This window comes from Battus philenor, unplaced genomic scaffold (assembly GCF_028537555.1).
Source record: "Battus philenor isolate CCGP_79_NKW_IND1 unplaced genomic scaffold, ilBatPhil1.0.hap1 SCAF_5, whole genome shotgun sequence".
Lineage (NCBI taxonomy): Eukaryota > Metazoa > Arthropoda > Insecta > Lepidoptera > Papilionidae > Battus > Battus philenor.
In genome coordinates, this window is record NW_027181715.1 from 13448688 (window position 1) to 13466568 (window position 17881).

At 31.9% G+C, this 17881-nt stretch overlaps 1 protein-coding gene across 1 annotated transcript; it reads left to right on the forward strand.

Annotated features, from left to right (window-relative positions):
• The first annotated feature begins 181 nt into the window (after positions 1-181).
• LOC137929523 (uncharacterized) lies at positions 182-17479 on the forward strand. The gene is made up of 4 exons (XM_068772514.1): positions 182-346; positions 437-521; positions 11663-11836; positions 16536-17479. The coding sequence occupies exons 2-4, from the start codon at positions 455-457 to the stop codon at positions 16622-16624; spliced, it is 330 nt and encodes a 109-aa protein (XP_068628615.1). The 5' UTR covers positions 182-346; positions 437-454; the 3' UTR covers positions 16625-17479.
• Positions 17480-17881: the final 402 nt, after the last annotated feature.

Below are 17881 nucleotides of genomic sequence, written 5' to 3' on the forward strand. Positions count from 1 at the left end.
TTTAATAACTTGTTATATAAATAATACAAAACGAGTAAATTATATCTATTAGATTTTCCTAACGAAAAATTAATCGTATTTTACAAGTCTTACAATTGTATAATCTGTCATAATTCATGTTGTTTTCGAATTCCGTCTTTGTCTAGATTTAGATAGCTAGCCTGATCTGTCACTATTTTTCTTTCAATATTTCATTCTTCTCTGAAGCAGTAGTTTCGTGCACAAATATAATTTATTAGTAAATAAATCTTCTGTAATTGGTGCATTAAATTCTCATAAGATTTTTTTATATTGTAATAACCAGTGTAATTACTTCATTTGTGATACAGACGAAAGTAACGTGATTGTGAGTACGAATTTATTGAGAAAAATTAATTTGTACTTTTTATTTTAATCGTTACTAGTGATAAATTTATTGATATCATTGTTCGAATAGGGTTTTATTTTTGTTAAAATGTCGGGAGTGCGCGCTAATCGTGTCCCTAAGCGACTACGAGCCCACCGTATGAGGAATCGGTCAGGTAAGCGAAGGCCCGCATGATGGAGCTTCGCCGCCGCTGTTGTAGACTGTGGGAAACGACATCGCTTGGACATTCGTTTACACTAGATCGCTTATCAATCTCATTCTGAAGGTTCTTTATACACAACTTTGATTGGGAATGCAACATTTTGCACTCTATAAATGCAACTAATTTTCATAAATTTCATAAGTTTTTACATCTAAACTCATTACTACAGAGCAAGAGATTTATTTATTTCTTGCTGCATCTATATGATATCAATATAAATAGGTATACACTTGGTACATCAGATATGTTTTAAAATGTTTATGAGGAAATATCTTTAACGATCTTTAAATAAATAAAAACATATAACTCTGTGCGGTTAATGTTTTTGTTTATTTAAAATAAATAAAAGACGAAAACATGAAACTAAAATTATCACCAAAACTTGGATTATAAAAAATTTCTTTCTCAATATAGAGCTCAATAGGTAGTCACCAAAAATATCTTCAGTGACTACCTGTCCTTTCCATCTTTCATACTATCAAGCACTTTGATCATTCATATGGAAAGTGTGTGGTTTAGTATAGCTGCCTTTGGATGAATTTTGTTTCAGTACTGATAGTGGCATCGCTTCTAACAAGAGTGTGTTGAAGTTTACTAACAAATGACTTGCCTCAATCCAGGACTGTAAGGTGCATGATGAGTAGTCTGATGATCACATAACTCCGAATTAAGGAGCCACAGTTACCACATGGCTGAGGATCTATGGAATGAAATGGTACACAACCATTATATATTTTTAACTTACAATATTTCATCTCTATTATGTGGGTATATATATATCTATTTTTATTGATATAAGGGAATTTTGAATAGCATTTAGTAATAAAAAGTATCTTATAAAAACATTACTGGATATATAAAAGATAAAACTAGATACTATCCTGGATTTGTTACTATAAACTCCTATTTTGCAAGTAATTATATATAATTCATACTTGATTCTTAAAGATAATGAATAAAAATACTTTCAATATTCAATATTAACTAGTTATAATAGTTTATTTTTAAAAGCACTTTATATCACATTAAGTTTATGCCTTGTAATGTTTAAACTTTATTAGAGTCCATAATAACCCAGTGTAGATTTTTATATATTGCATATATTTTGAATATCTATTTTTAAAATATGCTGGTCTCTTATCAATATTTTCCTTCACCATTCAAGAGTTTGAGACATTGTTCGGACAGAGTATTATGATTGAATTGCATTCACTATTGTTTGACAATTAATCAAATATCAAATATGTAACAATTTGGAAACTAGCCTATCTCTGCTATATGTACAGGCTGATTGTCTATAGGTGTTAAAGATTCAAAGAGGTGAATGTATAGCTCATTTGCTGTGCTATGTTATATCAATCATAAATAACATAGTTCAGATTACTAATTATTAAATGAATTATGGTTTACTATCTGTCCTTGAAGACTATTGCCAGAAGTTAATAAACTAAAAAATAGTATAACATACTTCAAAGTTATACAGGTTAATTGAAAATTGGTGTAAAAACATTAAAACATTTTAAGTGAGAGCTTTAAAGCTATTTATTGACCAACAAGCTATACCTATACCCGTTTAAAGCTATTAAACCAATCACCCTGTATATATTATCGCTCTGTATTTGTTTTGCATTGGCATAAATAATTATAAAGAGTATGTTTTTTTTGCAAACCGACTTTCTTATATAATATTGATTAATATTAATAAATATGGGTATGTGGGTATAATTTGCTACCCTGACTCTACAATAAAAATAATGTTATATATGAATTCTTAACATAAATGATAGTAAATATTTATATGTATACTTAATTAAAATGGTGCCTTTTGGGTAAACTATATTACTACTTATTTCTTTCTATGTCTACCACAATTATTCAAATTATTCATGCATCTTGAGCGAGAGGTTTCATGTGGGTTGATAATTATAAGTAATTCATTGCATGCTATTTAAGTAAATACTGAAGGTTTTTGCATGACATTAAGATCTAAAAACAATTGGAAGTTCTAACAAAAATCTTTTTTATAAAGATAGATATTAGTTAAAGTTACTTAACTATATTTAAGACTATAATTTATAATTATAATCAAGTAATAGCAATCAATCGAGCCACTGTTTAACCATTTTAGGCAGCCTTCAACCAAAATGCTTAATGAGATTTAAGTGCTTTGTCTCCTTTTCAATGGGTTCGTTTCTACAACCTAACAGCATTGCACTGAATTTGCCGTGTTATAGTTTGGATATCCAAATCCTTTTTTTGGAGGCCTTATGCCTGGTTAATTTATCAAGTGTCCTTTTAAGTTTTGTAAAAGCTTAATGGTTTCTTAGTCTGGCGTTAAATAAGTTATGTTCAACACACGCAAGTAAAAGGGCGCAATTTAAATGTCCTTCACACTTTTCTAAGTGGAGCTGTAAATGATGAAAAAGAGGGAAATAACATTAATCTACGATAAAAAAATGGTTGTGTTACATGAAATCATATACTATCATTTTTTGAATTTTGAATTTCTTATTTTTGAATTAAGAACTATTTTTTATGTAGATTCTTATAACTTGATAACCATGTACCTGATTACTTGTCTGGTTTGGTATTAACACAAAAGCTCATGCATACCCAACTATTAAAAAAAAACAGATAACTTTGCTTCGCCCTCTATTTGAGTTTTGAAGTGTTTATTGTTATAAATTTATATCACAGAGTGAATAACCTAAGCTCAGATTAATTAAAAAGAAATATCAATATTTTTTTCATACAGGCAATTCTGTTGTGGAATGTATCACATTTATTAATAAGACTAATAAATATTTTTAGGTTACATATCTTTTATTTACTACATGTTGTTGTTATGCTCTTTCTTAGGAAATTTTTCATGTTAATATGTAACATATTATACATTATTGTTTTTGATTATATGTAGTTAATTTTTTTTGGTATTTAGCTACTATATATGTACATATATATATGAATGGCGGTAGTATTAAAATCACGTGGAAAAGATTTTTGATTAATTTTCTGTAGTTAACCTACCTCATCTACCGAATATCAGCATTACGTATATTTAAGCTGTAAGATATAGCCGCCCCCAATGGATTTCAAATAGCAGGAAACAGCGTGCATCTAGTGTTGTCTGACGACTTTACCAAGGTCGTCTATCCTGTATGGTCATATAATTATAGTATAGTCATTAAGTCATAAATGATATTTAGTTTTGATGACTCAGTAAATAACATATTAAGTATGGAGTCAAGATGCACGTACACATACATCTGTTATATGTTGCAATAAGAACAATTACATCACGTCTCATTAACCCGTTGTATAATGTGTGGACGTTGTCAGGGGTGTCAAACTCAAAAGGTAACTTGGTCAAATAAAACTTGCTTAAATTTAGGAGAGTCGAAAAAAACTATTTCTTCCTAAAAACAAATTACCTGGTAAATATTTATGAATTTAAATAATTATTTATGTCCTGATATTTGACATCTATTATCTGATATAATTATTTCTGTCCCGGGAGAAATTTTATTGGCCGATATCACTTTCAAAATTAACATATTCTTATCTTGTCTGGGCCGCTTGAATTCTCATTTAGGTCCGCGAGTTTGACAACCCTGGTTTACTTTACGTCATTCTTTTGTTACATAGCGACTATAATCTGATTTGAAAGGAAACACTGTTCAACGCTTCGGAATACGCATTAACATAACAATGATAGATGTATAAGAGAGATTAGGTCCTTTTGCGATTTTAGTGAAACGTGCTCGTGATAAAAAAGATTGAAATTACACTTTTTTTTTCACCATAGACAATAAATAGTGGTAAAAAATAAAAAAAGACGTTTCGTGTAGTAAGAGAGGCGGTCTTATCGATCTTTTTTCTCTTATTTTTACAATTATAATTTAAGACTAGAGACATAGACATCGCTCATGAAAGCGACGGCCATTGGTGCCGGAAGCCGGTGGTAGCGACGTGGGTGGATCAAGTCGCCGTGTAGAGGGAAATTATTGTTGCGATTTTTGGCTAAGATGATGATAATGACTCGAAAATATTAGGCGTAAAGAGTTCTCTATTCTTAATAAAATGTAACGCTATTTTGTGACCGAACGGTTGTTTAATAAGTTAAGGTTATGATAAAAGTTATATGGCTGATAATAAATCAGTATATTCTGGAGGGCTCCGACGTTCGCACGGCGTAAGAGTTGCCCGTTGTGATGTTTGAAATCCCCTACATAACCTACTTTGTGGCCCGTTTAGCGACTGTCACCTTGTCAATGACTCCCCAAAGTGGCAGACGGTATTTCTCTACCGGTATTTGGTAGAATAAATATTATATCTCAGTGGTGAAGTCTTGAGTTATACAGTATTAAATGTTTCGTATGAATAAAGGCTATAGTAATCACCAGCTGGTAGATACGACAATGGGTACATCCCTCTAGGTGGATCGACGACATGGATGACGGTGAAACACGTGTTGAGTGGTTTGACGGTGGCAGTTGTGTAATTCGCATTGTTTGCCGCATACGCATTTATCAGCAGACTGGCGGGAGGTGCACTTTCTTGCACGACTACCACTGCATATGCGGAAGTGGCTAAATATTGGTCCTTTTCTTACTTATTTGAAAGGATGTATCATGCGGTTCAATTTTAATCTTGTGCATTTTTACCTTATGTATGCATCATCATACATTTCTTTTTTTTGTGCGGCAGATAGAGATCTAATTAAAGAAAATGCTATAAAAATCACGAGTTGTATAATTTTAATAAATAGTTTTGGCGACATAAAATATAGGTTGAATAGGGTCCGCATAAAAAAGTCTCACAAGGAAAATACACGTAGTAACTAGGAGTTACTAAAACGTTTAATCATTATCTTTTATGGCTACAAAACATTAAAGCTTTTTTGTAGAAAGCTAGTTCAAAATAGCCCTCATTACTTGAATATACTATCTCACATTCAGATCAGTTTTTGAGACTACCGTTGTTTCCCTAGACAGACAAAAATGTTCATATACCGCAATAAAAGATCGCACATAAATTGTTTGACTACACTTCATTGTTTGTATAAAACAATCGCATGTTTATCTAAAACCCAAGAGTTTGTATTGACTTGGTTTTGACAGTTTTGATGAGCTAACACGTCATAGCTCTGGCATGACTTAACTATTATCATATCCAATGATATAAGATACGCATTTGCATATATTGCATATAGTACCTGGCTTTTGGCACAAAGTGTTATATATATCTTTCAAAAACATAATAAGTTTATACAATTCTGTATACAGGTTGATTGCCTTTTGGTGTAAAAGCTGTAAAAAATGTAAATGTATAGCTCGTTTGTCAGAAAAAGGCTTAAAAAGTTTTACACCTATTTCCAATTAATTGATTACTCTGAAAAGCATTTTTTTTTTCTGTTGGAATACGATAAGCCAACAAATTCTGGCAGCATAAAGTCTGTAAGAACTAGGATAGTAAAAAATAATTAATTTTAAAATGTGGTTATCAGAATTATGATAACGCTCTTTTTGACTATATTATCATCACGTTATTTATTTATTTCTGAAACCAACTCTTTTTTTACTTTAACAGATAATGCGATATACGTTCACCCGTTTAAAGCTGTTACACCAATAAGCAATCACCCCGTATACAAAATTGTATAAACTTATTGTTTATGAAAGATATCATTAGGAACGTAACTCAGCAATGCGTTGATACCCGCGCGGGGGTACTGAATTAATCGTGTAGATACTGCTCTCGGGGCTGACGGCACACGTGCCAGGTTCATCGATTATCTTTTGCCCTATCTATCCAATTCGTAATTATTCCTGCTGGTTATAAAGGGATTTCGCTGTTATACCTCTCGCCTTCTAACTAGTTATTTCATTGACTACTTCGTAGTACTTGTCAAATTATATGTGTAGTAGTTAAAACCGATTGTGTTGGCTATTAACCCTTTTCTTACCGCAGTCCGCTACGTCGAAGTGATACGAAGTGTGCACATTGCACACCTGTAAACTGATTTTCGAATTTTTTCTTTTATGTTACATGTTTAAAGATTTTACTGGTATATTAATTAAAAATAGAAGTTAGGATAACTCTTAGTAATTTATTAGGCTGTGATAAATCTTAAAACAGGGATCTACACGTAAGTCCACATTACAAGATGGATGCCGGTTAACTCCGGCGCTGGTAATTAAAGGGTTAATATTTTCAACGTGTTAAATGAAACATTTATATTAAAGTTTTCCATGAATATATTGACGACCGAATGTATGTCAATAAACACGATAACTGCGCTAGTAATTGAAGTTAATTAAATATTATTACGGATAAAAGTTAAAGATGGAAATATATCTTTGTAAAAGACTGACAAGACTTTCGATTATTTCTGATACAAGTAGGGTATAAGATTATTTTTTAATTTAATAGTTTGGCCGTTTGTCGAGATTGTAATTAATACAAGTTCTCATTTTGATTGTGCGAGATTGACATATTTTTATTTATTGCCTAAGTGAGTATTTTTATAACTATCTATTCAAAATATTAGCGAGAAATTGATGTTACTTTTACTCACCTTACCGCGACGTTTATGTATTTGTAAGTAATTTAAATTAAGAATAAAAAACTGGAAGTAGGATTCTTTAAGTAATTTGGTTATGGAGAGGGGGGGTCTGAGGGGTACTAATAGAGGGGCCGGAAAGTAATCCCATTTCAGTCGACATATTTTTGAGAAAAACCGATTAATTTTTACCGCTCCGGAATTGAAAATTAAACGGCGAAAGGTTGTTGATAACGAAGGTTATATTGCTGATTAGAAATAAAAACTTGTTAAAAATGTAGTCGTGTGAATTTAACGTAAAAAAGCGACATTACTTTCCGATCTCTCTAATAGATAATTTTGTAAAACTCGACCTAGACCTATTTTTACAAGCCGATGAATTTCATTGGTTGTTAGGCCGCTTGCGGGGACTCTCCGTTTCATGTACGACCACTGTGTCAGCTACCATCAAAATGTCATAATCTTCTCAAAAAGAGATCTAGATGTCGTTGCTTCACGATACTGGATAATCGTAAAAATTTTTCTCCGAGTCGCGAGGAGATTGAAACAAAAAAAAAGTACGTCAATTCGACGCCGCGAACGTAACGTGGTTTTCATTTTCTCTTTGATGGTTTTGTTTTTATAACTGACGTCATTGAGTTCTCATTATTGTTAACTCTGCGTAATACTCGTTCATTATTTTGCTGTCAACGTTTAGTTTCACTGAGTTTGAGTTGTCAGTGTTGAAGTAAACTAAGTAGACAAATTCATTCAAAATAGAAAATTCTCAGAAATTTTGTTGCATTTTCTTAAAAATCATATTAACTTACGGGTCGAATAAAATTTAATTTTGACAAATGGCTCGGATTATCGTGGAGGTTGGCAACCCCTGCTATATAGCAATGCTATTTTGAAATTAGCACGCCGTTAAAAAAATTAATTTATCATGACTTGTGATATATTTATGAACTACGCATTCGCGATTATATTTCTATGACACATAAGGCTGTTTGACAGTTTTATCTTTTATTGAAATGGAAAGAAATAAATGACGTAATTTAACTGGAAGCTTGACTGCGCCGTATCTCGAACGAATCGCATTTCTGCGGTACCGTTGAGGAAACTATTCTCGTTTATCATTGTTACTCTGCACACAACTTGCATTACTTCGTTCGTTTATTACCCAGAAAATATCTGATAAGGTTTTATAGTAGTTCTTGAAAAGTAATCAATAGTGTAAATATCTCGGTATCTATTTATATCAGACGTATCTAAACTCGTCCCGTACGTAACGACTGTCTTATAAGGGATTTATAAGCTGGGTACCATTTCGTGGACCTTGACACCTGTTCATTCAATGTAATGACTTGAGCTGCGGTTCCTGAGGAATCCTTCGGGTTTATGTATTGAAAAATGTTTATGTTAAACGTTCTGAGCCTCATATGCAAGTTTACAATCGCTCAATAGGCCATGAAGAAGGCTTTGCTCATGATTTCTTTACGAGATCGAATAAGATAAGCGCAGATCCGCAGAGGAACCAAGTAGCTAGCAGAACAAATGGCCGTTGGGATTTTAAAAAGATAGTGCTCTACGAAGCCGAAATTAGCTATTTTCTCTTTCCAAAGATCGATGTGCAATATTTATCGCCGGATATTGTAAATGAGTTTTTAGGAATAATAAGTTTATATTCTATTTAAAAAAAATACTTACATAGGCTGGGTCTAAAAACATAAGTAAGATACCACATGACCGTGTCAAGGCGAAAGCGCCCCATGACGTAAATGTACGTGACCCAGTAATTATAGATAATGTTCGTTAGGGGATCGTGAAAGCCCATCATTGGCCCTATTCACAATATTACATGTTTCTATATAAATAACGATACTCGTGCACAAACATTTTTGATACTTAAACATAAATCCAAGGATATTTGTTACAATGTCACGGCTATACTAATGAAGACGCTGGAGGTAGGACATTTATGTATGGGAAAAGCCTGTGTCCAAAACTGGACTTACAGTTGAAATGGTGAGGATAAATCTCAAAGCATACGTCGTGTATTAAACATGATAGAATTCTATAGATTCAATATTCGGATGCTGGATCAATTGTATGGAGAGAAGTCGGGTTTAATGCTCGTGTCTGTCGAACTAAAGTCTGACAATTTTACAATAAACCAACCTTTTAATGCTTCCATCAATGTTGGTTTTTGAAGCCTGTTTCAGAAATGAGGTGATGTATGCTCTTGATAGGTCTAAATTCTTCAGCTGGTTGAACAGATTTCACTGTTACACCTCTCACGTCTAACTTAAAGCAAATTATTTTTTTTTAATAATAAAAATCTACGAGAGGCCTGTGATAATGACAACAAGTACCGTTGGTAGTAGACAAGACAAGTAATTCGAGAAAATTACCAAAACTTAACCCTTTCGCTGCGCCTAAAAATGAATTACTTTCTCATCCATTTATCCATGATAGTAGCATGATTTTGGTTAGTATTTAGTTATGTGATAAAATATCCGCACAGGAAGCGTATGCATTACGTTGGTAACCGACAAATTAATGACCATGATTAAGCAATTATTGAAGCGATAATGTAAAACAAATGTGCGCTGTTCGCCGAACGAAAGCCTTTATAGGCGAGCGCCAGAAAGCACTGTTCGCTACAAAAAAGTTTCTATAGTCGAGCGCCAAAAGGTGCTGTTCGCAGCGAAAGGGTTAAGGAACGAATCTTAGCTGAGATTAAGTTTTCTAGGCCTCCTTTTAAATCTAGTATCGATTTATTGCTTAAGCTGTTGTTACTTTTCGCGGACCCTTGTTGTCAATGACCATGCAACCCATCCAAGCAACTTAATACTTCTTCTGCATGATAAATAATGTAACGATTCTAGGGTAGAGTGCGCGGGGAACCCCCGTGCAGATCTTAACAGGTTCAAGCTAAACGATCTTGGCGCTTAATTAAATTCAGTCCACTGTAATTGTAAAAGCAATCAATTTAAACAGTGACCGTGACCTCCAGACACTAAAACATTAAAAATATATATGTAATAACCTGTTATAACTGTTATAATTAAAGATATTAAAGATTAACGTTCAATGCGTGTTTTTTCAATGTAAAAGAAAAATATGTGTGTCTTCCTGACTCCACAAATGTTCTTTCTTCATAATCATTAGTCGATAGACACTCAATACAAGGCATAAGCTTTTACCCGAAGATCGTCACAATGACAGATCATACGCTGTCCCCGTCCAGGTATCACTCCAGGCCCACGCCGCAGTTACTCGGTAGTGGTTGCCAGTTGGGGAACCTTTTGTCATGTTAGCCATAAGTAGTCAATTCGAAACGTAATAAATAAAAAAGTTTGCTTTTGTTCTATTTTCAAAAATGAAAAGGTAAAAGAATGTTTTGATAGTTTTCTAACACTTACGATTGCATTTAAAAACCATAGATATTTGAGATCGTTACCACAAACACTCAACGATTGCCCTTGCTATTTATTTATCGTTATTGCAATTGAAGCCGCTTTGGAATTTTTTTTTTACAAGAACCTTTATTAAATTATTTTAAAAAGATAAATGAAACCGGTTAAGACGTTTCAAGTCATGATGGGAGAGACTAATGGAAATAAGGATTATTGTACACAAGATTATAGGTGAAAAAACATTAAAGAAGTAGTATACGTAGATTCAAATGTTTTAGAAATAATATATAACGTCATTTATTTTATTTTTATTTTACTTTATTGGAGATAAACAGTAACAAAAGGCAGTAAGAAAGTACAAACTTCGAAGCTTAGAAATATAAAATTAGTTACAATTGTTACCTTATAACTATCTCACTAAGAACATATAATGATTTATAGTCAAACAATGACAAAACAAATAAAAGCATTACTAAAAAGGGATCAAAGATTATGGTTTATATATTTATATTATGGTTTAAATTGTACTCGAATTGTATGTACTCAATAATTTTGAAGGAAATTGTCTTTTAAAAGATAATGTCATGATGATATAGTAAGGAAAAGGGTTTTTGAAATTCAGTTTACTGTCTGTCACTGCAAACTGTATGACTCGAAGTGGTCTATTTCAATGAAATTTCACTTTATACAGGATGATTGGAAATGGGTGTTAAAGAAAAGCTTTAAAGCTTTGACACCTATAACCATCCATAGGTTTATAGATATAAAAAATATGAAGATTTTGTTGTACTTTTTATACCAAATATTTGAAGTTGTGTTCTTAAAAACTATGATAGTTCCGCTAAGAATTAAAGTCTGATGTACATAAACAATAGCTGTTTAATATTTTATTATATTAGAAATAAAAAAATATATATGTATTTGGCATAAGTTTGATTGTTTATAACGTCAGTATATAAATGGCGCGAAAAGTGGACGGCGAACGTGACCACAGATTAATAATTTAATATCGCCGATACAATAGATAATTGTTGAACGACGCATATAATGAATTAGATAAGGCTGTAACCGTCAACTGTAAGCTTAAATGTGTCTATAATGCGATAATAATGATTCCTATGGCGTTTCAGTGCTGAGAATGATGGCAATAATGCAGGACAGGAACAGTGAGGAGGTGCCTCGTGAGTTCCTCGAGACCGGGCGAACGGGGCGAAGGAACGCCATGCCTGATATACTACATCCTCAAGGTGCTGAAATAACTACGGCTGATCTACCGTCCCGGTTACAGCAACTCGTCACCTCTGGTAATGTTTTTTATATTTATTCATATATAGCCAATAACTTAATCATGGTTGCAGGTGAAATTAAGAGTCCTTATTCTAATTATATTTAAAATTATAATTTAGGACTCGAGAACATCGCTCATGCAATTGATGGCTGTTGAGACTGAAAGGTTCTCGATATGTGATTAAGACGCTGTTAGGGTAGACTTTCCACTAGATGGAGCGATGACATATTCAAGGTCGCAAGGAGTCCGTCATTGTAGCCATCTTTGGGCTTGCTTGGTTTCGGTTGAAATTGATGCTATTACCTTGGGGGCCTTTACAGCATCATCGGAATTGAGTTCACCGAGTGGAAGGGTTCGTTCATCTTTGGTAGAGAGATTTTTGTCCGTTATTAAAAACCGGTATTCATGTAAAAATACCGATATTTTGGTATTACATTGGTTGATAAAAATTGAATTTATGCACAATATGAATCTAATTAATTTTGTATGAAAATTCGTTCCTCGCTCGATGATGAAACGATTGATAGTTTATGTTTTTAATAGCATACTTTAATTAACAAAAAGCAAGATAATAATATTGTTTCATAAATACTCTCAATTTATTTATATTCTTTACTTCTTTAATTATATAATGCTACACGAGCCTGTTACATGTAAAATGTAACATACAATTTAATGTGTGCTTTTTTTGCTTCCACGTTTTTTGTACCAGTCTACTCCTACTGTCTATGTAATAGAATAAATAATATCTACTCATTTCGGAACAATATTTATTGGATTTTATAAATCATTTGTTAACAAGTCAATATAAAAACTGAGATAAAAAATTTTTATTAATAAATAGGTTAAAAAAAATATGCATTCTTTTTACAATAAATATGTAATATGACAATATAGCAGGGGTAGACAAGAGGTAGAAGACTGTGACAATTCAGACTTTTTACAATAATTGCATATGATCGATTGCCACTTCTCACAAAAAAGTTTTCAAAGAATGGGCAGGACCGTCCTCCGTATACCTTCAATGCAATCGCCTACAATAAATCACCAACCCGTCTGCCGGATGTGGCAATTATGTACATCCGGCTAAAGATGAATTTGGGGGAGGCGTCGACGTCGGCGTCGCCGTCTGAGTTGGCGTGATTTGTGATTAGATTAGTATGAGACGGGAAAACTAATTTTCTTAATATTTAGCTTCATTTGAACATAGGTAATATAGATATTTGGAACATACTGAGCGCAATATTTTCAAAGTAATTGGTATTTCTACATAGCATTCATTAAATCTGATTGCAAGCGATAAAAACAGTTATTTCTTTTTTGCTAAGCTAGCTTAGTTAAATAGTTAATGCTCGTTTTTCTCACTAGCGGAAGAATTCAAATAATACCTAACTGGACTATTAAAAAAGCAACTGATTTTTTTTTGTGGAATCCTTGCAAAAGGAACTCTTTTCAGAGCCTCTTACTGCGAATATATAGTTTGTTCTCTCACTGTCACAAGCAGATATGGTTACCTTTATAAAGTAATAACTATGATATTCTGTTGGTATCCCATAGGAAAATAATTTCTGATAGTACATCTGGAACTGCATATTGTAAAGTATAATTAATTTCATTGTATATTATTGGTTAAACCTCTGATTTTTCTCTATATATAAATTAATTGAAGGCAAATAAGCTAAACATTAACGTCTTTACAGTTTTTGTATCCATAATCAATTACCTCCGTATAGTTTCCTATACATCAACGTCAAGATGAAATCGTGTGATCTATGTGACATATAAAGTTAAATGTAGTAATCATTTTATTAATAATTCTTGTCTGCTATTTAAAAAGAATTATACACGATGTTTTATTTAAACTTAACTAATATTACGCATTTAATAATGAAAATTTTAAAAATCGACCACTAAACTGTTATTAACAAAGTTCTACAAACAACTTTTTTTTTCTTTAATAGCTTAAAGCAATTACTAAGGCTTTTATCCACCGCCATTAAGGTCGAGAATGTACTATTATATCTTTATCAAAAGTACTTTAATGGTGTAATAAAATGATACGTAGTCTATTGCTAAATAAAAAAAAATCTTTTTGTTTTGTTATAATTTCACTACTCATTAGCACTATATTCAATGCGCTGTGCTTATATAAAACCACCCTTATTTACGAAAGCTAATCGGGTCAGTAGTTCCTTTGTATGGATCCCGATGATCATGTCATTTTCCCTTGCACTGGACGTGGGGACGCTCGGTCGAGTGTAAAACATTTAATTCGTCAGTCATATCATTTAAATACAGTGCATAGTATAGTAATAAATGTATAACATAAAATAAATAACTTAGTAAGAAAAGATATTTTCAATTTAGACATATTCTTCTTTTTCTTCTCCATTTTATTTGATAGATTTCCACTGCGAGGCATAGGCCTCCCCCAAAAATCGCCACAATGACTAGTCTCGCGCTACCCGCATCCAGCTACTTCCTTTATTAAAGTACACAGATAAAAAATATTTGTTATTATTTGTCCCTACATACTCTGTACTATCAGAAGTTATTGGCCTGTCGTATTCCAATTAAAAAATAAATTAATATAACATATTTTAGGATGATATCTTTGTACAGAGTAACTAGAAATAGCTATAAAAGCTATTTGCTGACTAATAAGCTATATATGTACAGCTACTACCCTGTATATTCGTAATTTTTTTACTTTTTTATTAGCACACTAAAGCCTCTTTAATGACTGTAAATAAAAAAAACTTCGTGTTTATTTTATTATATTTAATCTGTTGATCTCGAAGTCAATAAAAAATATAATATCTGTCATGCATTTTTAATTACTTTAAGAAGCAGTATTCACACACAGATAATCAAACGACAATGTTACGACAAAAATGCGCGCCAAATTATTGACGTAAAATTTGGCGCGCTTTCGCAATTCCCCTTACGTCACTACAAACGTATGCTGCGATAAAATCTTATTTTAGATGTTAGACTATTGACGTAAATAGTGATTATTATACATTGATATACCTGTATCTCAATTCGTGACACTGAAGTAACATTTTGTGATGTAACGTAAGATGATGATTTAAAACATTTCGCCGGTTTTGCGTCACATGGCTTCCACGCTACACTGCTTGCTTATCGGCCACTGACATCGTAAAAAACAACTAACGTACTAGTTTGTGTTACGGAACTGCGACGGTATTTAACTCAATTAACATTACAAAAGTGAATTAAAATAATTAAATTATCGCTCTGATTATTTCTGTGTACGCGTGAACAGGCCCCTTGCATGTGGAGGTCACGGGAAGTCGCTGAATGCGGTGCAAGACCGTTTGTGTCGATCTTTGGGGTAGGCCTGTGCCTTACAGTGGGCGTCTATCTGACAAGATAATGAGGGCTGTAATTTTATCAATGACTAGCTGATCCCGCAAACGTTATTTTGCAAAAAAATAAAGTTTTTAGTTAACAAATAAAAGATAAGGGTTGATCGAAGAAGGGTGAAAATTTAGGGTTGTATGTATTTTGTATCCTGTGTCATAAAAAAATAAAAACAAAAAATTGTGTCTTAAAAAATGTAAATAAAAAAATTAGGAGTGGACCACCCTTAACATTTAGGGGGATGAAAAATAGATGTTATCCGATTCTCCTCCCCGGCCGATATGCACGCTAGAATTTACGGAAATCGGTTGAGTCGTTTCGGAGGAGTTCAATCACACCGTGACACGAGAATTTTTATATATAAGATATTCTTGTAACATATTTTATAAGTACAATAATGAATTTGTAAAATAGTGTTATTCGCCTTAAATGTTATCATAGTAATATCTTGAAAGACTAGATCTTATTTCGCTAACAATATGAATAAAAATATTTAATTTTATTTATAATAATAATAACATTTATTTGTTATATGTAACAATGATAAGAAATTCTGGTTGTTACGATTTTCTTAATTAAATACATATCACGTATTACAGCAAGATCCAATTTAAATGTTCAGACTTGTATTTTAAGTTTTATGAGAATAGAATAACAAAAAAAATTGAAAAATTAATGTATTTTAATCATTAAAATTTTCCAATTTATTTTATAACAGAACCAATTAATTATTTAATTCTGCCTATTGTAAAACTAGACCCAAAAAATAATATGTTGTTGATTTTATACAAATTAAATAGAGTAAATGCATAGAGAAGAAATACATTATTTATTTATTCTTATATAGTGTATAATGGCGAAATTAATACCATATAGACAAATCCTACCAGTCGACCAAGGATGTTAAAATGTTACAGTATTATTATATAGTTTTTTAATTAAGTAGTGCTTCTTAAAAGTTAAATAATAATTAAAGCTATTTTAGAAAATCATTATCTGTTAAGTCAATTATGATTGCCGCTATACACTCTAAAATCACTGTAAAGTCAACATTACAGGGAGATTTTGTTAGTTATTTTCAGCTTAACTTTACATATTTATTTATATTTGTAATGTTATTTTAAATCCTTTTAATGTATTTAAACTATATTAACTCAAAGAATTAGTTTTAAATTGTAGTCATATGAAAGGTTATAGTTCTAAATGTGTTTCAAAAAATGTCCTAATAAGATTTGATAATTCAATTTGAGTAGAGGCATTCTATACTTTTTTAATTAATTAAAATAAAACCTATGAGAAATCCAAAAATAATTTTTATAAAATTTCAGATACAGACCATCCGCAGCCAAGCACATCAAAAGTAGAGCTCGAGTCGACTAAGGATGGTGAAACAAATAAAAAAGACACCTGCAGTTGAGCTGTCTCTCTCGCACAAGGTCTTATTGACCATATCGGATTTGCCCAAAGCTAAAGTAATCTCAAAAAGGTAATTAGGATGTACTAAGCACTGATACCATAGGCCCACCTTTTGTAGGAAGGTATGGTGTACAAATAAAATGTAAGATAGATGTAACACTGTCTAGATTTAGTAAATAAAGGCTATGTGTTTGATTTAAGTTAGTGTTTCATACAAGAACTTTTCTTCAAGAAATGTGCTAGTAAAACATTAAGTTTATTTAATTCATAATGTTTTTTTTTGTTGATTGTCATGTGTAAATTAAACATTTCATATTATAACACCCATATTTATGTTTTGTTATTTTATTGTTCTATATTTTTGTGGAAAACTGTATGTTTTCATTAATAACGATTATGTTTTTATTTTTATATTACTACAGAGGAGTTATAAAAATGGTTGCATGAAATTTTTTTAAAAATATGTAACAAAGTGTACCTAATTTACAAGCATTTATTTAAGGAATCAGAAATAATGCTATAATAAAATTTTTACTCGCAACGCAATAATAAACGATTTTTATTTGGAATATGTTCGACATATAAAATTTAATTTACGATATGTGATACAATAAGGAAAAATACATCGAGATGAATATTTAATTCGGTTGTGAGCACGTACGAAATTTTCCACGAACATCGATGTCTCCTGTTTATAAAACATCGAATATTTACGATAAGTCGAAGTGATGTTTTTTTTTGTGTAAATTGTCAGATCACGCCTCCGGATATGTTAATTATAATTTTGTAAACTCATAAACACTAGAATAAACAGGACAGCATTTATTTTCGACTTTTTATTTTAAAGTTGATATAATTAATAAAACAAACTATACTGTATTCGCCGGATAGTGCCCTATGATTCAGCTTTTGTAAGCGAGTGAAAAAGACGGACGATAGCATTCTCCATACCTCGTTGAGTAAATGTGAGCTTGCCTTTTGCAAGGCTGTAACAGTACTAATACTTTTACCCCATACCTTAAAAAAAACATAACCTTCAAATTAAGTGTCATTATATAAATACCTGGGCCCAAATTATTTTTATTAAAAGATTTAAGTGCACTTTTAATATTTTGTCTTTGGTAGGAATATCGTTTTTTGTAGAAAAAAAAAACTGAACAGTATTCCTCCTAGCGCTTTGAGATAAATATCCGCAAACAACCGGAATTGTATATACTCTACAAATGTCAAGTTTGCCGCCAAAGTAAACGCATTATTA

What these genes read in the sequence shown, in the direction of transcription:
- LOC137929523 (XM_068772514.1), top strand. Translation starts at nt 455, where the DNA reads ATGTCGGGAGTGCGCGCTAATCGTGTCCCTAAGCGACTACGAGCCCAC. An exon ending in CCGTATGAGGAATCGGTCAG is followed by an intron (nt 522 to 11,662) that starts GTAAGCGAAGGC and finishes ATGGCGTTTCAG; the next exon opens with TGCTGAGAATGATGGCAATA. An exon ending in ACAGCAACTCGTCACCTCTG is followed by an intron (nt 11,837 to 16,535) that starts GTAATGTTTTTT and finishes ATAAAATTTCAG; the next exon opens with ATACAGACCATCCGCAGCCA.